The sequence below is a fragment of the Sapajus apella genome, unplaced genomic scaffold (assembly GCF_009761245.1).
Source record: "Sapajus apella isolate SASKATOON/1434 unplaced genomic scaffold, GSC_monkey_1.0 scaffold15, whole genome shotgun sequence".
NCBI classification, from domain to species: domain Eukaryota; kingdom Metazoa; phylum Chordata; class Mammalia; order Primates; family Cebidae; genus Sapajus; species Sapajus apella.
Window position 1 is genome coordinate 16,519,580 of NW_022436955.1, and position 21,013 is coordinate 16,540,592.

At 48.0% G+C, this 21,013-nt stretch overlaps 1 protein-coding gene across 1 annotated transcript in view; it reads right to left on the minus strand.

Moving 5' to 3' along the window:
* Positions 1–280: 280 nt before the first annotated feature.
* The window catches only part of CALB2 (calbindin 2), a 33,464-nt gene continuing 12,731 nt past the window's right edge, over positions 281–21,013 (minus strand). Inside the window, exons 2-11 of the mRNA XM_032284407.1 lie at positions 19,797–19,873; positions 17,184–17,273; positions 14,102–14,182; positions 8,823–8,879; positions 8,126–8,203; positions 7,544–7,599; positions 7,189–7,228; positions 6,187–6,240; positions 5,386–5,457; positions 281–979 (exon numbers count right to left, since the gene is read on the minus strand). Coding sequence (XP_032140298.1) covers positions 863–979; positions 5,386–5,457; positions 6,187–6,240; positions 7,189–7,228; positions 7,544–7,599; positions 8,126–8,203; positions 8,823–8,879; positions 14,102–14,182; positions 17,184–17,273; positions 19,797–19,873 — 722 coding nt within the window. The 3' untranslated portion in view covers positions 281–862. The remainder of the gene's footprint in view (positions 980–5,385; positions 5,458–6,186; positions 6,241–7,188; positions 7,229–7,543; positions 7,600–8,125; positions 8,204–8,822; positions 8,880–14,101; positions 14,183–17,183; positions 17,274–19,796; positions 19,874–21,013) is intronic.

Genomic DNA, 21,013 nt, shown 5'->3' on the forward strand with positions numbered 1-21,013 from the left:
TTGAGCACAATACTGATACTCCCCTTAGTAAGACTTCAGTGAACTCGTAAGCTGTGCCATCACCAGTCTCAGAGATACAGGAACAGACATGAAACAAAGGAGTGACTCAGGTTAGTGAACAGACAGGCAATGAACGGTGAGTGAAAGCCATAGAGTCTTGGGGGGTCCTACGCCCCACTTAGGTGGGTCCCATTACCCTCCCCCACCCACGTGAGAATAGGCCCTCCCTTTGTCAAGCAGAGCTGCTAGCTACAGAGAGAAGTTGGCCACTAGACAAGACTGGGTAAGCTTCCACAGCAGAACCTTTTCATTTTATTGTCTGTAAACTCTTCTTTGGTAAACGACACACCCAAAGACAAAAGGAGCACGCCGAGTAAAGAAGGCAAGGAAAGGGCGGGTGCCCTCCACACGCAGGAGCTCTGAGAAGACAGCTACACCGTTAGCAAGGTGGTGGGTGGAACCTGGAAGTTTGGGGTAGGCGGTGGCACGGGGCACCACAGAGGGAGCCAGAGGGAACAGTCCACTCTGTTGCACATAGAAGCCTAAATCATACAGCAAGGGAGCTCATGCATCACAGCGAAGAGAATTAGGGACCCTCCATCCATGCCCCCATCACCTCTGTGTGTGTGATCCACTGAGGCAGAGCAGTCTGCCTGGGCAGGGGTGGGTGCAGGGGGCTCAGGATGGCCCCCCCGCCCCAGCAGCCCAACCTCCATCTCTCGTTTCCTGCTCTGCAGGCAGGTGTGTGGAGGCTGCAGGGGTGGGGGCGGGGCGCTCACGGTCTCTGGGTCTGGGTAGATGACGCATCAGGGCAGCAGGAGCAGGGTTTGGGGAAGGTGGAGAAGCAGCCTCTGTCCCCACTTTACATGGGGGGCTCGCTGCAGAGCACAATCTCCAGATCTTTGCGGTAGAGCTTCCCTGCCTCGGCCAAGGACATGACGCTCTTTCTGTAGTTGGTGAGCTGTTGAATATTCATTTCCTAGGAGATACAAGGAGAGGGTAAGAGCAGGCTCAGAGGATGGCCCCAACCCAAGGAGCCCACGTCCACTTTCACAAACACAAACACCCACACCTTTGTCTCATTTCATCCCAGGATAAGTGGCTTAGAAGTATGCAAAGCATGGATTTTGGAGCCAGACAGATGGAGTTGAAGCCTCTCTTGTACTTACTGGCTGCATTACTTTGGGGAGGGTAATCAAGCTTCCTAAGACTCAGCTGCCTCACCTGTAAAATGGGTACACTAAAATTGCATGTCTCATTGAGGTGTTGTGATGATTACATGAGGGAATGAGTATAAGCCACACAAGCAAGCACTTGAAAAATAAACGGTAGCTATTGTGACAGTCATGATCTGTGTATAACTTGTATAGATTCCTCTACCTCAGTGGGCCTTCATTAACTCAAGGCCAGTCTGGCTCTCTGCAGGTGATGAAGGCCAGGAAAGCTCCCTGGTCTTGCCTTCCAGCCTCCTGGACCACTGTTTACTAAGCCTCATCTATTTAAGCAATGAATTCTTTTTTTTTTTTTTTTTTCTTTTCTTTTGAGACAGAGTCTTGCTCTGTGGCCCAGGCTGAAGTGCAGTGGCACGATCTCGGCTCACTGCAACCTCTGCCTCCTAGGTTCAAGGGAGTCTCCTGCCTTAGCCTCCTGAATAGCTGGGATTACAGGCACCTGCCACCACACTCAGCTCATTTTTGCATTTTTTTTTTTTTTTAATAGAGATGGGGTTTTGCCATTTTGGCCAGGCTGGTTTTGAACTTCTGACCTCAGGTGATCCACTCACATCGGCCTCCCAAAGTGCTAGGATTACAGGCATGAGCCACCATGCCCAGCCCCTATTTAAGCAAGGAATTCTAAATCCCAGCTTCTCCAGCAATAAAGCTCCCCAGCCTACTTCTTGTTCACTGGCTTCTTGTGGTGTTCAGGGGCCACTGAGACAGGTGAGCCATGAACATATGCCCAGTGTCTCATATAAATGGAAGCCCAAATTAAATACCAACACCTGATTCGCCTGATGTTAAATACATGCTTTACAATGATTGCTTCAGATACAAATAACCAATGGGTCTGAAATATAGCTAGGTCATCATCAACACTGGAAAATCACTTAACCTTTCCTTTCTTTCCTTCTTCTCCTCCCCTACTCCATCCCTCTTTTTTTTTTTTTTTTTTTTTTTTTTTGAGACAAGGTCTTGTTCCTGTCACGCAGGCTGGAATGCAATGGCATGATCACGGCTCACTGCATCCTTGACCTCCTGGGCTCAAGCAATCTTTTGCCTGAGCCTCCCAAGTAGCTAGGACTATAGGTGTGTACCACCACACCCAGTTCTTCTTACTTTTATTCTTTTGTATTAAAAGTGTTGGCAGATAGTTAAAAAAATTTTTCTCTTCTAGGCTGATGGGTCATTATCTCCACTCTGCTAATAAGAAAGCTGAGGTACAGTCATGCTCATGAATACTTGGGGTCTAATCACAAGCCCTGAAGTCTAATATTTCACTGGTGCACTATTCTGTCACCTCTTTTTCAGGGCTCAAAGGCTAGTCTTTCCTTTTCCCCCCCATTGTGCCAGGACTTCTCTTTTTATGTTATTAATTTATGGTTTGGTGCCACCAAAACCCAAGGGCACTTTGCAAGCATGTCTAGCTTTGAGAGGTATCTTCCCTAAAGTTGTGACGTTCTTGGAGATGTCACATGACACTGGCGTGCACCTGAGATATCTGCCACTTAATCAGGAGCCAAGGAAGGGACCTCCTATATCAACCCCAAGCTTGGGACAACTTCCGCAGTGAGCTGTGGCAGTGAGAGACTCAGCAGCGTGGGGGGAGGGGCTGCTTACCTGCGAGGTCTGTAAGTTTCACTTAAAACTGAGGACGGCTGTAGCGAGCTGGCATGGCCTCAGAAATGCTAAGAAATACTGAAGTTCAATCCCATCAGCTTGTCCCCTCCAGGAGCCTCAAACATTAATCTGCTCAGAGACCTTATCACACTCCATGCAGGCACCATCCAAATGGAATATGTGCCTCAATGGGTTTGCCAGAAATGGCCCTTCCCTTCTAGCACAGGTGCTGTGACTTACAATCACGCAGCTCTCTCTTGCTACTTATTCACTCTCTCAATCCCCAGGGGCCAAATCTGAAACTTGGTACCAGTGGAAGTCTCTTGGGTAAACAGCTTGGTTAATATTCTTGTTCGCTGACCTTCGGAGTGGCTTCCGAATCCCAATGCCCGCATCATTATTTTTGTTTCCATACCTGGAGTCAAGCTGTGCAGCGCCCCAAGCTGCCCTTTGTAGGAACCAAGAAGGAGCCTAGTGAGTTGATGACCAGGGAATTCAGGTCACTCTGAGATTTAATGCAAGTCCTTAGAGTTTAGCCACCTCAGGTATGAGGCAGGGTCTCATGAAGACAAACTACGCCTCATTCATGCAATTACACATAAAGATATGTTCCACTATGGTGCCCAACATTCCTTGGATGCATAACGGCACATACATAATTTTCTTTTAGAATTTAGTGCCAAGAAAGGAAAAAGTTTGCCAAGTTCAAACACCTGGTGAGTACTTCCTTCTTCCCGGGAAGTATTTGTTTCCTTATCATTTATTTTCTGCCTCTTTCAAGAGTAATTGTAGGTAACATCTTTAAAAAAAAGATGAAATAAATGAAGGATGATATTTAAGATAAAGAGATCAGAAAGCACTTGGAAAGAGAGATAAATAGACTCAGAGGCTGCATAGAATTTTTTCCTGAAATTGAGCATTAAATTTAGCTTTTGCTTGTCAGCCAAGGCGGTGAGACAAGGAGTTACCGAGCTTTCATCGTCTAATTAAAGAAAGCGGCAAAACCATTTGCTCAGAGAAAGACATTTTCCAGGCGGTGAAGGAAGACAGCTGCAAAGTTTTGGCTCCTGACTGCCATTCCACCTGACTCCTCCACCCAGTGTACCAAGCTGAGCCCAGGGGAGGATCTCCCTGGGTATTCCCAGGAGGCAACACCAGGCAAAATAATTCACTTCTCTGCCTTCTCTTTGAGAGGAACGAACTCTTCAGTGGCTCCTTTGAACCCCTGCCCCAGCCCCAATGCTGCAGTGCGTCAGTCCACAGTAGCCCTTCACCTCCCACTGGCCTCTGCCCTTCAGAATCTTGCTGTGTGACAAGTGTTTTTGTTGTTGTTGCTGTTGTTGGCAATTTGGCTAACACTTTCACACGTGGGGCCACGTCAACAACACTGTCCTCACCTCACAGCAGCGTCCCTCACAATAGCCAGCAGATGGGTGCAACCCAAGTGTCCACAGAGGAGGAATGGGTAAACAAAAGGTGGTCTATCTATACAGTGCAACGTTATTCAGCTTTACAAAGGAAGGAAACTCGGACACATGCCACGACATGGATAAGCCTGCAGGACATTATGCAAAGTGAAATAAGCCAGGCCCAGAAAGATCATACAATTTCCTTTACATGAGGTACCCAGAGCAGTCAAATTTACAGAGGCAGAAAGTAGAGTGGTTGCCAGGAGTTGGGGAACAGGGGAATGGGGAGTTATTTTTTCCCTTGAATTTTCTTTTTTTTTAATTATACTTTAAGTTCTGGGGTACATGTACAGAATGTGCAGGTTTGTTACACAGATATACACGTACTACAGTGGTTTGCTGCATCCATCACCCCCTCATCTACATTAGGTATTTCTCCTAATGCTATCCCTCCCCCCTCCCCCCACTCCCTGCTATAATAGACTGGATAAAGAAAATGTGGCACATATACACCATGGAATATTATGCAGCCATAAAAAAGGATGAGTTCTATGCAACAATCTTGCATGATCTGCACATGTACCCCAGAATCTAAAGTACAATTAAAAAATAAAAAAAAGGATGAGTTCATGTCTTTTGCAAGGACATGGATAAAGCTGGAAACCATCATTCTCAGCAAACTGACACGAGAACAGAAAACCAAACACCGCAAGCTCTCACTCATAAGTGAGAGTGAAATGAGAACACATGGACACAGGGAGGGGAGCATCACACACCGGGGCCTGTTGGGGGCTGGGGGGCTCAGGGAGGGGGTTATTTTTTATGGGTACAGGTTTCAGTATTGCAAGATGAGAAGGCGGTGATGCATGCACAATATTATGAATGTATTCAATGCCACTGAACCGTATGCTAAAAATGGTGAAGATGGTAAGTGTTCTGTCCTGTGTCCATTAGTCAATTAGTCAATCAGCCAACCAGAAATTTAAAAACCAAAAGCAAACCCACAAAATGGCTATTGCCTTGCTGTGGCAGATCAGAAGGGAGCAGAGAACAGGTCCAGGCACCTCTCCCCTCCACTCCTGCAGAAGCGTCTCCCGTGCCCTGGGAACGGTGGCCGGGCCTCAGGCTCGGCGGCTCACCTTTTTGTTTTTCTCATATAGATCCTTCAAAAGGGCGTCCAGCTCATGCTCGTCAATGTAGCCGCTTCCATCCTGAGGATGGGAACAGAGTCAGCCCTGAGCTCTAAAGCCTAGGCCCCCAACGTCCCAACCCATTCCAGGGATGTCTAAGAGTCTAGCCTCTCTGCTACTCTGTGCAAAATGAGGTGTTCAGATCATGTAATGACACAATAATGCATCCCTTCTGTCTTGATCAGTCATGGAGCGCAAGCTTTGCGTAGCCTTTTATTGTGGCGCTTTTTATGTGCATTGGAAATATAAGTGAGGTTCAAGAAACATTTGGTTAACTCCCTGAGTCCAGGGGCTATTTAAAGTTTACCTCAAACACTTTGGTTATGAAGAAGACCACTGGAGTCATGTGGGCAGGGGACAGCCAAGGGAGGGATGGGTAGGGAGGCCATCCCACTTCCAACTTCCAAATTAAAGACTTGGTTCTGGGCAGAATTGTGATCTGGCTCCAGGACAGTTTTGAGTGTTTCTTCCCTTTGGCCCCCGACAGCGTGGTCACAGCCTCACTCTGAACACAGGCTTCTTCCCCCAGCGATTCTCGGCTGCCCTCTGTAGAAACCAACCCCTTGGTCTCCATCAGCCACCAGTGGAGAATGGCATTTGCCTTCTCATACAGCAGAAGATGCAGCAGGAAGAAACCACATGGCCCAGGCTGCCCCTGGAAAGCTGTTTCTTCCCAGGGATGAGGCTGAGCCCTTCTGACAAGGCTGATGGGCTTCTGATTTTCCCTCCCATGCCATTTCCCCATCTTACCTTGTCGTAAAATGTGAAGATCGCGTTGAACTCCTCTGAGGTCAGTTTCATGCCCTGCAAGAACCAGGGTATAAAGACAGAAGCAGAAGCGCAGTGGGGGGGGTGTGTGTGTGGGGGGGGGGGCGGGAGGGTATGGTGTGTGTGTGGTGTACGTGATGTGTATGGTGTGTGTGATCTGTGTGTGGTGTATGTGTATGTTGTATGGTGTGTGTGTGGGGGGTGTGGTCTGTGTGTGGTATTTGTGTGGTTTGTGTGGTGTGTGGTATGAGTGATGTGTAGGATGTGTATGATGTGTGTGTTGTGTGGTCTGTGTGTGGTATTTGTGTGTTGTGTGGTGTTTGTGTGGTATGTGTGTGTGGTGTGTGTTGTGTGTGATGTGTGATCTATGTGTGGTGTGTATATGGTGTGTGGTATGTGCATGAGGTGTCTGTGTATATGTGTGGTGTGTGTGTGGTCTGTGTTGTGTGTGTGGTGTGTGGTCTGTGTGTTGTGTGTGTGTGGTATATGGTCTGTGTGTGTGTGGTGTGTGTAATGTGCGTGTGTGGTGTGTGGTCTCTGTGTGGTATGTCTGTGTGGGGTATGTGTGTATTATATGTGTGTGATGTGTGTGCAGTGTGTGTGGTCTGTGTTTGTCATCTGTGTGTGGTGTGTGTGTTATATGCGTGTGATGTGTGTGCAGTGTGTGGTCTGTGTGTGTGGTCTGTGTGTGGTGTGTGTGTTATATGTGTGTGATGTGTGTGCAGTGTGTGTGGTCTGTGTGTGGTGTGTGTGTTATATGCATGTGATGTGTGTGCAGTGTGTGTGGTCTGTGTGTCGTCTGTGTGTGGTGTGTGTGTTATATGCGTGTGATGTGTGTGCAGTGTGTGTGTTATGTGTTTGTGTGTCTGTGTGGTGTATGTGGATGTGTATAGTGTGTAGTATGTGGTGCGTTGGGGGAAGGAGGATGCAGGGCCAGGCTCAGAGAGATGAGGGAAGAGGGAAGGAAGGAAAGAAAAGTTTTACCTGAAATTTAAGCAGGAAGTTTTCCTGGACAGGCAAGAGTCTGGGGAGAAAATGTTAGAGCAGAGTTTAGGAGGCCGCACAGACAAGGGCAAGCGGGAGCCGGGGGAAGGCAGAGGTGGCGCCTGCAGTTACAGAAACGGTTTCTGAGCACTTCTTAATAAGAATCAGTGGGAAGTTCAAAACAGAGGGAGACAGACAAGGCGAGGTGTTGACGCTCACGGTTCTATCCCCTTTGTCTTGAGGTTCTTGACACCTGCACCTATCACTTTCCCACTGATTGATCTCAGAGACGGGTGGTAGCCCGGGAATAACCTGCAGGGGTCGGTATCAGTGACCCTGGGGGTGAGGTGCTTACCGGGACATCTCTGAGAGGCCCAATTTGCCATCCCCGTTCAAGTCAAACATCCGTAGCTGTTGGGGAAGAAAGAGGTGCCTGGGTTACTTGCTTTGAACTTCTCTGACCTGACATCCCCTTCTACTGGAGAGGAGAGGAAGGAGGACAGGTGACACGTGCTCATGCTTCCTCTGAGGGCCCTGGGGGCCAGGGACCAACATGGCCTAAATCAGTCATGGGGGTCCCCTGGGGGGGTCACAGGGACTTGTTCGCTGCTCATCTCTCCCCTTCTTAGGGACAGGGACAGCTGGGGCACAGCCGGCCAGCACTGAAGGCCCACTCTCTCCAAGGTTATCCTCTCCTGGAGCTGCAGAGGTTGCCATGGAAACAGATGCTAACATTGGCCCATGGGTCAGCTTGTGCCTAGGACCTCAAAGGGTGTGTGAAGCCATGAACTAGCACCCCTTTTTGCCATCTGCCACTGTGAGTCACTTCCCCTGGGCCTGAAGAATCAGCAAACAAAAGACCCTGCACACCAGAACCCCCATGGCTTGGGACCCAAGTCCTGTACCCTGGGGAAGAGGGACACTTCTGTCCACTCACTATGGTTTGGGTGTACTCCTGGAGCTTGGGCTCGTCATATGGCCGGTTCGCCTTCTTCAGCAGGTCTGACAAGAATCCCTGGGACACAAAAGGCCTCTTTAGTACTTTTGACTCATGCATTAGGTCCCTCATTCATTCACTTACCTGCTCATTCAGACAGTCTCTCAATTTGTGTGTGTGTGTGTGTGTGTGTGTGTGTGTGTGTGTTTCCCAGGTCTATAAGTTCTATGACTCAGGGCCCTCATAATTCTTAACTCTTGGGGAGTGACTTTAAAGGCTTTACTAGCCCCTGGGTGCAACCCTGCCCCATAGAATGGGGGGTAGAGCTAGAGATTGGCTCTGCCTCCTTGGAGCTCACTATATAGGGCTAAGCAGCGCCTGGGGAATCACTGGGTAGGCAGAGAAATTTGGAGGTGGACCTAGGAGCCAGAAGGCCAGTCTTCTGACATTGCCTGGAGGATGCCTGTCCCAAGCACAGAGATGCAGAGGAGCTGGGTTTGGCTGAACTCCACAGTCCCACAGCTCTGTGTTACTGATCTCCCCTGACTTCTCCGAACAAGTCCAACAATTCAGTGCCAGGCCTGAGTATTCCTAAGCAGCCCGCACACCCATGCCCCTCATCCAGTATCTCCTCCATCCCCAGGCTCCTTCAGCCCACTGCCACTCTGGCCTCACACCTCCCCAAGGCCCATCCTACCTTGAGCTCATTGGCTTCGATGTAGCCACTCCTGTCTGTGTCGTATTTCCGCCAAGCCTGCAACAATGGGAATGTGAACCTCTTAGCAGAGACATATCAAAATCTACCCACCTCCCTTCCGTTCCCCTCTAATGGGCCAGCCAAGGTCTTGACCTTCAAGGATATCAGAATGGGACGGAGACATGGAGATGATGTAGCCCAGGCCCTTCAGGGTCATCAGAGGAGAAAATGAGAGAAAGTGTCTTGACAGGGATCTCATGAGAGCCTGAGCCAGAATCACACAGCTAAGCTGTTTCCAAATTCCTGACCATAGAAACTGGGATGTAATCAGTGTTTGTTGCTTCAGGCTGTTAAGTTTTAGGGGTAGTTTGTTACACAGCAATAAGTAACTCATTCTGTGGTCCTGAGAAAATATGGTCCTGTATACAACCGCTCTGACATCCCTGCCTTTTACCAAGTCATCTGGTGAAGATGAGGGAAAGCCACAGGAGGGGGAGTGATGAAGGGGAGGGGACTGCTCATATCTGTGGCAGAGATGCCTAGAGAACCGTGTTCCCCTAAATCTTTGGTCTATTTGGTGCCGCATATTTCTAAGATTTTTCTTTTCCTTCCTTCCTCCCTCCCTTCCTCCCTCCCTTCCTCCTTTCCTCCCTTCCTTCTTTTCCTCTCCTCCCTCCCCTCCCTCCCTTCCCTCCTTCTCTCCTTCCCTCCTTCCCTCTCTTCCCTTCCCTTCCTCGCTTCTTCTCTTTCTCTCTTTCTTTCTCTTCTTCATCTTTTTTTTTTTTTTTTGCAATAGGATCTCACTCTGTCGCCAGGCTGTAGTGCGGTGGTGTCCACAGCTTACTGTAGCCTCCACCTCCCAAGTTCAAGTGATCCTCCCAGCTCAGCCTTCCAAGTGCCTGGGACCACAGGCATGCACCACCATGCCCAGCTAACTTTTTACTTTTTGTAGAGATGGGATCTCAGTGTGTTGCCCAGATGACTGGTCTCCAAACCCCTGAGTTCAAATGATCCTCCTATCTCAGCCTCCCATAGTGTTGGGATTACAGGCATAAGCCATCATGCCTGGCTTACAGATTTTCTTCCAAGTTTCCTTCCCCTAACTTCTCTTCCCTTCTCCACAAGGTCCAAACAGCACACCTAAAGACCAGCAACACTTGATTTTTTGAGAGTCAGCAACCGCTAGTTGTTTAATCTCCTACTTCACTCACGTCTCCATTGAATGTGCCCCTTTCATTGTCAGGAGTGTTAGAGTTTATGGATATTTAGAGTAGTTGTATTTTATGAAAAAGTCTCTTAAATACCAGCAAACAAGGTTACGTAATTTTCATGGCATATTAGTGAAAGGGCTCAGAAATTTTGGTCCTGATTTTTATTATTTTTTTTAAGTTGCAAGACAGGAGCAAATTCCAAGAAAAGGGTAGGTTTAGGACGCGTGCTGTGGCTCATGTCTGTAATCTCAGCACTTTGGGAGGCCGAGGTAGGTGGATCACGAGGTCAGGAGTTTGAGACCAGCCTGGCCAACATGATGAAATCTCATCTCTACTAAAGTTACAAAAAATTAGCTGGGTGTGGTGGCAGGCACCTGTAATCCTAGCTACTCGGGAGGCTGAGGCAGGAAAATCACTTGAACCTGGGTGGTGGAGGTTGCAGTGAGCTGAGATCCAGCCTGGGTGACAGGGCAAGACTCCGTCTCAAAAAAAAAAAAGGATAGATTTGTACTATATGCAACCCAGGCAGATGGTATTTGATTACAAGAGTGTCTTTTCTCTGCAGAAAAATGCCTTAGACTTTTTGAAATACTCTTTCCCATGGCCAAAAGTCTGCCCTTGAAAAGGTACTAAGATACGTGTGAGGATTTCCAAATATGACTTCGCCAACACTTAGTGCATTAGAGTTTAGTTCATCTAAGTTAAGTCTTGACTGAAAAGAGAAAGACACCCCGCTCCAAGTTGCCTAGAAGGGGGATAACCTGAAGGAATCCCAGTCCCTGCACAGAGCAAAGCACCAGTGGCTGCTTTTCCAATCCGTCTTGCCATCGGGTCCATTCCCGACCATGCGCTCCCACCGGACGCCAGCCCTGGGCTCCCCCGCACGCCGCCTCTCCCCTCCAGCACTCGTGTTCATCATCACCAATGCATCCGTATTCTCTTCTCATTCAAGGGAAAGAGTTCAAGAGGCCTGGGCTTTGTGAAATCTCAAAGAAATCCCAAGGCATCACTAAAATTAGAAGTTGTTGTGCTGAGTGCTGGGATGGGAGCTAGCTGAGAGCACAAACCTTTCAGGGTGACCAAGGGACCATTTCAGGTTTCCGGCTGGTAAAAATGGAACAGACCCCAGGAGGTGACAGTGGGATGGTACTGTGGGAGGGTGGGGTCCCAGAAACCTTGGTGGGCATGTCTGCTCTGAGGTTATGCTGAGGCTTAGAAGGGGAAATGCATGTAAGAATATGAAATGTGCAGGCGCGGGGCTCCTGCCTGTAATCCCAGCGCTTTGGGAGGCCAAGGCGGGCGGCTCAGGAGGTCAGGAAATCGAGACCATCCTGGCTAACATGGTGAAACCCCATCTCTACTAAAAATACAAAAAATTTGCCGGGTGTGGTGGCATGCGCCTATAGTCCCCCCCTACTTGGGAGGCTGAGGCAGGAGAATCACTTGAACCTGGGAGGCAGAGGTTGCAGTGAGCCGAGATCATGCCACTGCATTCCAGCCTGGGCAACAGAAGAATATGAAATCCTGTTAGCCACACAGGGAAGCCACTAATGATTTTGTGAAAGAGAAAGGAAAAAGGGTCGGGGAGATGCTTTTAGCTCCTCTATAAGCATCCCTGCACTCCTGCAAGCTCCCACCATCCCTGTTTCCAGACCAGAGGTGGAATAGAGGCCAATTTTTGGCTGTCTCTCTATCAGGAAAGGAGTCAGGCTTGATGCTCCCTTTTCTATAGTTGGAAAACTTGATACAAAAGTTAACACCCTGACAAGTTATAAGGATATGCAGAACTTTTTTTCTCCCAGGCAGGCTAGAGAAGGACTAAGAACAGAAGCCAGAATGTCAATTATCAGCTTGTGGAATCTGGCCATCTTGAAAAAACTGGAGAAAAATCTTTTAACGCACCATAAAATTAAATCCATCTCTGCTGCTCTGGCAAGCTGTCACTTAAAAAAATGACTCTTCCACTCTGAGAACTGGTTCTTTCTCACTGACTTTCTGCCCGGGAGGGGAACTTGCTGTCATGTAGGTTTCAGGCCAGCTCTCCAGTTGTTTTGGGCAGTGAATCACGCAGAGGGGATTACCGGTGGCTGGAAATGGATTTAACCCCGATGAACAGCAAAGAGAGTCACGTTGAAGGCCAGGCCAGTCATTATCCATCAGAGCAGGCAGTTCGTGAGGGGAGTATGGGTTGGATTTCACTCTGAGGGATGCGTACGCTGAATGGTTAGAGTGTGGATCGCTTCTTGGCCTTTTGGCTAAGATCAAGTGTAGAGTGTGGAGTTCCAGAAAGAAAGGGAGAAATTATTGGTAGTTTGCTGGACATCAGGATTAGTAATATATTTGGTTGAACCACATAGAATTTCCACTTTTTGTAAGTCAAAAAAGGTTAAATATCATCTGTTTCATGTGGTTCAATTAATCAGGTGAATATTACTCAAAACACATGAGTTGGAACATCATATTTTACATGAGGATCTCAAGGAAATTATATTGCTAAGAGGGGACTGATAATTTTATTTATTTGTTTATTTGTTTTTGAGACAGAGTTTTGCTTTGTTGCTCAGGCTGGAGTTCAGTGGTGTGACCTTGGCTCACTGCAACCTCTGCCTTTCGGGTTCAAGCGATTCTCCTGTCTCAGCCTCCTGAGTAGCTGGGATTACAGGCGTGCACCGCCACACCCAGCTAATTTTTGTATTTGTAATAAATATAGGTTTTTGCCATGTTGCCCAGGTTGGTCTTGAACTTCTGACCTCAAGTGATCCACCTGCCTTGGCCTCCCAAAATGCTGGGGTTATAGGCGTGGGGCACAGTGCCCAGATGGGAATGCTAATTTTAAAAAGGAAAACCAAAACCTTATCATAGTCAAAGATCAAATGTGGAAGACACCAGAAACTGGAATCCTCACTGGACTTTTCTAGCTATAGAATTGTACATAATTCCACCCTTCCCAAGCCTGTTTCTTTGAACTCTGACTTTGAGAGACACAACATCGTTACTGAGTGGCAGGAGATCCTCGAGCCAAACTGAGTGGCACAGTTTTCTTTACTGCATGATTTCTCAGAGCCTGTAATATGCAAATGACCACAGCAAATCCCCAAATAAGAGATGCATGTACACAGTATTTCCCACGTGTACTCGACCCAAGCTTACTTTTCATCTTATTCCCCACACTTTAACGTGCATACACATCATCTGGGGATCTTGTTAAAATGTAGATCCTGATTCACTGGGCCAGGGAGTCTGTCTTTTTGTGTTTTTGTTTTTTCTTTGAGATAGGGTCTTACTCTGTGGCCCAGCCTGGAGTGCAGTGGTGTGATCTTCAGCCTCAAACTCCTGGGCGCATGATCCCCCTGCCTTAGCCTTCCTGAGAAGCTGGGACTACAGGTGTGCACCAACATATTCCACTAAGTTTTTTTTTTTTTTTTTTTTAAATTCCTCTTCACTATGGTAGTTTTTATTTTTGTAGAGACAAGGTCTCACTACGTTGCTCAGGCTGGTCTTGACCCCTGGCCTCAAGGGATCCTTCCGCCTTAGCCTCTCTGAGTAGGTATTACAGGCCTTTCTCCCATTCTTTCTTTTTTAATTTTTTTGAGATGGAGTCTCTCTCTGTCACCCAGGCTGAGAGTGCAGTAGTGCGATCTCGGCTCACTGCCACCTCTGCCTCCTGGGTTCAATCGATTCTCCTACCTCAGCCTCCTGAGTAGCTGGGATTATAGCTGCCTGCCACCACGCCTGGTTAATTTTTTGTGTGTTTTGGTAGAGACGGAGTTTCGACATGTTGGCCAGGCTGGTCTCGAACTCCTGACCTCAGGTGATCCACTGGCCTCAGCCTCCCAAAGTGCTGGGATTATAAACATGAGCCACGGCTCCCAGCCCCTTTCTCCTTTTCTAATAGGCACCCAGGTGATACTGTTGCTGCCAGTCCACGGACCACACTTTGAGTAGCACAGCTCTATGGGGTTTGGCATCTCCCAGGGACCATTACCAGGCAGGAGGGTGGGTCTGGCTCTGAACATGGGAGGAAGGCAGGTCCCAATGCTTAGAAAGAAGCTATTGCCTTGGCCTCACCTCCATAAACTCGGCGCTCGAGCCCACGTGCTGCCTGAAGCACAGAAGGAAGTTCTCTTCGGTTGGCAGGATCTGCGCCAGCTGTGAAAATACAGAGAGCGACACTAACATTACGGAGGGACTTGCCAGGGAACAGAGCAGACTTTCCCCTAAGAAGGATGGAAAGGGCCAGTGGCGAGGCAGCGTGGGAATTGCATTTTGCTTTCTTTCTTGAGATCAGGTGCTGGCAGCCCTTCAAAGGGAAAGAAGGGTGTTCAGAGAAGTGCTTTTGAGTCGTCCCAACCTTAGGGGATGAGCAACTGGAGGGGTAAAAAGTGGTACTACTTTAGAAGGCAAGCACCCAGCCTCAAAAGAATACTTAATAGATGATTCCCTGTATGTAAAATTCTGAAAAATTAGTAGATGGGTGCTTGCCTGGGGTAAGAGGGCCTGTACCAGGCTAGGGGAACATTTTGGGGGGTAGTAGAAAGGTTATATCTTCATTGGGGTGGCGATTTCATGGCCTAAAATCTAAACTGAAGGAATTTAACACTTCAAATGAATGCAGTTGTTGTATGTAAATTGCTACTGCAACAATTTGATTTTTGAAAGATGCAGGTACCCTCTTGCAGTAAGCCCTGCTGGCTGCCCACCCAACTGGGCTTGCCCCCTCTTTAGCTCCTGGAACGCGTGGGTCACAGGCCAATCCTGATGGGTCTACCTCGGTGAAGTGTGAGCCTCTCATTCTCTTCGCCAGAGATTGGCTTGCAGGTAGGCAAGTGACCCAGTTTTGACCAATGAAATGTGGGGACAGGGCTGCCGTGGGTACTTGATACATGTTGTACGTCATATACCCTACACAAACCACATATACCCACATACATCCACATACCACATGCACCCACATACAACCACATCCAACTACATGCACCCACATACATCCATATGCACCCACTGTCCACCTGCAGAAGGGACCCCTCTGAAGTGCAAGGAAACATTCCCAGACATGTGGATGTATGTGGTTGTGTACAGATGTATGTGGTTGTGTGTGGGTGTATGTGGTTGTACACTGATGCATGTGGGTATATGTGGGTGTGTGTGGTTGCATGTGGTTGTATGTGGATGTATGTGGTTATATTTGGATGTGTGTGGGTGCATGTGGTTGTATGTGGATGTATGGGTGTGTGGATGTATGTGGGTGTATGTGGGTATTTGTGGATGTACATGGGTGTATGTGGCTGTATGTGGATGTATGTGGATGTGTGTGGGTATATGTGGTTGTATGTGGATGTGTGTGGCTGTATGTGGATGTGGTTGTATGTGAATATATGTGGGTGTATGTGGCTGTATGTGGTTGTATGTTGCCGCATGTGGTCATATGTTGTTGCATGTGGGTGTGTGTGGATGTATGTGGGTGTGTGGTGTTGTATGTGGGTGTGTGTGGTTGTATGTGGGTATATGTGGATGTGATGCCTGGTGCTGTGGCAGCCATCTTGCTAGTAGCCTGAGATGAAGGTGTTTTGAGGGCATAGAACAGAACCAAGAGAACTGCAGGGAGGCAGAGTGGGAGCCCTGGCCTCCACCTGTAGCCAACCCTTCCCCTGGCCTTTCTGTTAGGAGCTTCTCATGGTAAGCTATGGCCCTCAGGCCAAATATGGCCCAGGAGTTGTTTGTAAAGTTTTGTATGATGTGACCACACCCACTCATGGACATACCAACCATGGCTGCTTTTGTGCTACAGCGGCAGAGCTGAAAAGCTGTGGCAGAGACTGGATGGCCCACAAACTCTAACACACTTAGCTTAATCTGTATTTTTGTAGAAAAAGTCTGCCAACCCTTGGTTCAAGCCCCCTTGAGTCAGCGTGTGCATCTACAGTGGCCACTCTGGGTGCCTATCCCTGCTCCTCTGTAAACAGGCTGGTGGCCATCTCTCAGCTGCTATGATGTCAGACTGCTAACAGCTCAGCCTTGCCCCTGTGTGAGAACTGCCCTCAGCCAGACCAGAGCTGCCTCACTGGGGAAATTCCATGGGTCCCCTCCTTGCCCAATGAAGGGAAGCCTGCATCCAATGACTGATTAACACAGGATACAACAGACCAGCCCCCTTGCCTCAAGGTGGGACCCACCCTGTGACGTAGTCTGCACTCCAAAGTCTCCTTGAGCCTAGCCAAGGCGAGGCTCCAGCTGAGCCTGCATCCCTGCATAGCACTGTCCCCTGCGCTTTCCTGCTGACTTCTCTAGAGAGTTCTCCCTAAATAAGTCACTTCCACTCGAATCTCTGTCTCAGGCATCCAACCTAAGGCAGCATCCCAACAATGTACCTGGGTGGAGCTCTGCCCTAATTCATGTGCCGCCATCATCATTCTTTTTAATTTATTTATATGTTTTGTAAAGATGAGGTCTTGGTATATTGCCTAGGCTGGTCTTAAACTCCCAGCCTCAAGGGTCCTCTGCCTTGGCCTACCAAAGTGCTGGGATTACAGACATGAGCCACTGAGTCTGGCCAGCATTCTTGAGCCCTTGACTGTGGTCACTGATTGCCAGAGGTGTTTGACATGCACCTGCATATGAGTATGTGTGAGTGTAAGTCTGTATGTGTATATATGTGTGCATATATGAATGGATATATGGATATATGGATATGTATACATTATGTTATATGTAAATTATATGTTTATATATGTAAATTGCCAATGTGAACTATAAATGTATAGATTATAATTGTGTAAATTATGTACATCACTTTAAAAAATTATGCCTTTGGATGCGTTTAGGTGGGGCATGGAGTCTCTTGTTCACTTGTCTTCAGCCTCCCTACTGCCTTCAGCTGGGCTCTCCACTCTATTACAATACCTGTTGGCCCCTGTGAGTGTTTAAGGTCTCCACCCCATCTTAGGTCATCATTGTTTGTTGCTTCCTCCTTCCTTGGGTGACACACAAGAAAAGCCCCAGCTGTTCTCTTTGGTCAGCCCAAGAGCTGGAGTTGCGGGAGCTCTGAGGTGCCCCCCTCACTCCAGTCCTTAGCAGGATGCTCATGCCTGGAAAGGCACAGGAGACCCAGGGCCCCTCCCACAGAGCTCTTAACCAGCGAGGCAGGGCTCACCTCTGCCATCTCAATTTTCCCATCCGAGTTCTTATCATACTTCTGCATGAACTCCTTCATCTTTTCTCCAAAGTTGTCACTCTTTGACATCTGCGGAAAGACAAAGGGGGCTGATTTTTGCTGCTGTAGCTCATGTGAATCGCGATCTCCGAGCAGGAAGCTTGGAAATTGTTTTGCATCCTGGATAAGGGGTTGCAGAACCAGGTTATGCTGCTGCTCTGATTGATCAAGGCTGTGTTGTTTTCGTTTTCTGATTCCCACCAAACCAAGTCATCTCTTCTTCAAGGTTTGGTCATATCATATCAAAAGGACCCATGGCCAGGCTCCATACCACATAATCAAATGTGCCCTGCTGTCTTTGAGATGGATCAAGCTACGACTCTATAGGAAGGGCTTAGACTTGTTCCCATCACTCAGATGTGAGAACTAAGGCCTCAACATTTTACTGAAGCAGCTTGTAAGCAAACTGAACTTAATTCAGTGCCCCCTAATAGGTTCTAAGCACTTCATCATAGCAAGGTGGATTGCTCATTTTCTTCTTTAAAGACTAACTGGCAATTCTACAATATTTTCACTTTTGATTTTCATGCCAGGAGGAACATGAGGAGGAAGTCATCATGTAGCTGAAGGGTAATTTAAATAGTCCACCCAATTATTCTGACTACCAGAAAGCAAAGAACTTAAAACCTTCTTTCAAGCCCATGGCTGCCTATCTTAAATATAGACTTGAAGCTCTCCAGCTTTCCCGATTTGAGATAATGCTGATTAATTACTTGCGTTAAGGAGCTCTTCCTTCTCCCTGGTCTATGAGGAGCGCACCTTGCATGGCTGATGCCTCTGCGTCACTCAGCTGATTACTTCCATGTGAGTTGTGTGCTCCCCAGGATTGGGCCAAGGGAAATCCTACCACTTCGGAGAGTCTCCTGAATCCATCTGATCGCTTTTTACTTTTGGAATTGGTATCAATTTGCCAATATTTATTTGTTTCTCAATATTTATTTACAAAGGTACATAGTCTGATCCCAGGCACTTGTCACAAGTGTGGCCATCCTATTTAGGTTTTACAGTAAAAGCCCCTGTGATGTTAGCAGTCCTTCCATTTTACACACGAATGGAGGCCAAGATGACTTCTCTAGAGGTCACCCAGTGATTATAGCCAGAATTTGAACTCATGGCTTTTGCTTCCAAGGCCAATATTCTTTCTACCATATAACAGCTGCTCTGAGAACCAGTCCTGGATGACATCAGTTGGGATTGTTAACAGACTTGAAAATTACCCCAATGACATCTGAGGAAGGGAATGACTAAGAAAAGGATTTTAGATGCAAAGCACTTCATGAAAACACATTTCTCTGCCTCACCCATGATCCCAGAATCAGTTCTGAAGCCCATGCCTTCTGTGATCCAGGCTTCATTATCCTAGGAGCTGATGGGAGAACTGTTGATAAACAAACCCATGAATCACCTCCAACCTTTTAAGCCCATCACTTTGACCTCCTTCTCATTGGGGCGCTCTGCCGAGCTTTGAACAGGGAGCTCACCGGAGGATTTGTGACTCATCTCCCAAACTGCTCCCCAAAGCACTGCAAATAAACAGTGGATTGGCTAACAGACACGCAGCAGGGGAGAGTAGAGACACCTCCGGAGGGCCCGAGGGAGCTGAAGGGAGCCTCTGGGGCTGATTCCATATACTCTAGAACCAGCCACGGGAATCACAGCAGCCTAGTTCCATCACCTGGGCTTTGCAATATTTCAAATACCTTCCCTGAGAGGCTTTAGCAAACTCAGTAGTGCCATGTTAGCACCAGAGAAAGCAACAATCCTGTCACTACAGGGCTGAGACGTGATCTGGAGTCACTCTGGGGAAGTTCAGAAGGTCTTGATTCCACCACGAATGAGGCCAGCCAGTGCCATCTGGTTCAGATACTGGCTTAGAGCAATCCTCAATTTTCCTCTAGTTCCTTGCTGGGGATTCTAGCCCATGTTGCTCTAGAACAGTGGTTCTCTACTGAGGACGATTCTGCCCCCAATTTCCCACCAAGGGGATATTTGGCAATGTTTGGAGACATTTTCAATTGTCACAGCTTGAAGGAGGATAATAATTGGCATCTCACAAGTAGACCCAGGAATGCTGCTAAACTCCTACAATGCACAGGGCAGCCCCTACAACAAATTATTCCACCTCAAATGCCAACAGTGCAGAGGCTGAGAAACTCTGGTTTAGAATCAGGGCACTTGAAACCTCCTAGGCATCCAGTCTGGAGTCATGACCCTTCAGCATCTTTGCTTAGGGTACAGAAACTATGGACTCTGTCCCTAGGGAAAAAATTGAATATATATTAATACGTGCACCCGCAGACATAAGCTTTCCAGTTTTGCAGGAGGGTTCATCAACCCCTGGTGTCCATTCATGAATCTCGCTCAATTCCAGACACCCAGGGATATTGAGATAAGGTACTCTTAGGGAATAGTCTATTTTTTATCCTTACAAATAAAATGCTGTGTCATGACCAGAGATATGAGGCCTGCTTATGGGATACCTAACTGGGACAGAGCATGCTCAAAGGCATAGGTCAGGAAAATCCCAAACAATGGGAGACGGGCTGGGCTTACCATGCCGGAGCCTTTTCTTGCCTTCTCCAGCTCTTGGAAAAAGTTTTCTAATTCTTTACCTTCAATATACCCATTTCCTGTAAAGAGAGACAGAAAAAAATCAATCTCAGCGCTAAATAGTAAGGGGGGCATGGGGTGGGCATGTCGGGGCTTCATGGAGAATGTCTTCTCCCAGCTGGTCCACAAGCAGGCGTCTAGGCCAGTGGAGCTAGGGGTGTGGGTCCAGCCCTCAGGGCATTTGCACCTAGAGATCCAAGGTGAACATCGTACATTCAGCAACTAAAAAATGCCTGGAGGAACTTGCACAAAGTCCGAGAGGACAGAGGAGTTCAGAAGCTGGCAGCTTCCATATCTGCCCTTCACGCCTGGGCAAGCACTAAGTGACTGAGGTGTGACAGGAGACAAGGCGTCAGCATCAGGGGCCATCAGCAAGTGATAGGCCCTGGTCAGGGGCAAAACTGGGGTCCCTGGGGTTCAGAAGGTGTGGTGGGTTAGAGTGCTGCCCCCAGAATGGGACCTTATTTGGAAACAGGGTCATTGCAGATATCGTTAGTTCAGATGAGTCATACTGGATTGGGGTGGGCCCTAAATCCAGTGGCTGGTGTCCTTATAAGAAAGCCTGGTGGAGACACAGAGATCCAAGAAGAAGACCACGTCTCCACGGAGGCAGAGGCCAGTGTGGTGTGTGTAGAAGCCAAGGAGCACCATGGGCTGCCAGCAACCACTAGAAGCCAGGAGGGAGGCAGGGAGCAGATTTGCCCATGGAGCTCGAGCAGAGCCTGCCAACACCTTGATTTCGCACTTCCAGCCTCTGGAAATTCAAGAGACTACATTTCTGTTGTGTTAAGTCACCCAGTTTGTGGTGCCTTGTCATGACAGTCCTAGGAAACAAAAACAGAAGGGCCCACAAAAAAGAGAACCACGGGGCATCTGTCCTAGGGGATGCCACCCCCCATCCCCTGCCCCATCTGAGACTTGGTCACAGGGATCAAGAGTAGGAGAGGCATCCCAGCTGGTAATGAAGAGAGGGGGCTCTGAGGCCTGTGAGTGCAGATTTAAAGTTGGTCCTGCTGTAGGTACCAACAGTGTGACTTTGAGACGGTTATTTAACCCATCTCATCCGCAGAGTAGGTTATTATAATTAAGCAGGATTTTGTATGGAAAGCCCACCCTGTAGTCACTGTGAGTGCAGCATAAATATTATTATTCAGTTTCAT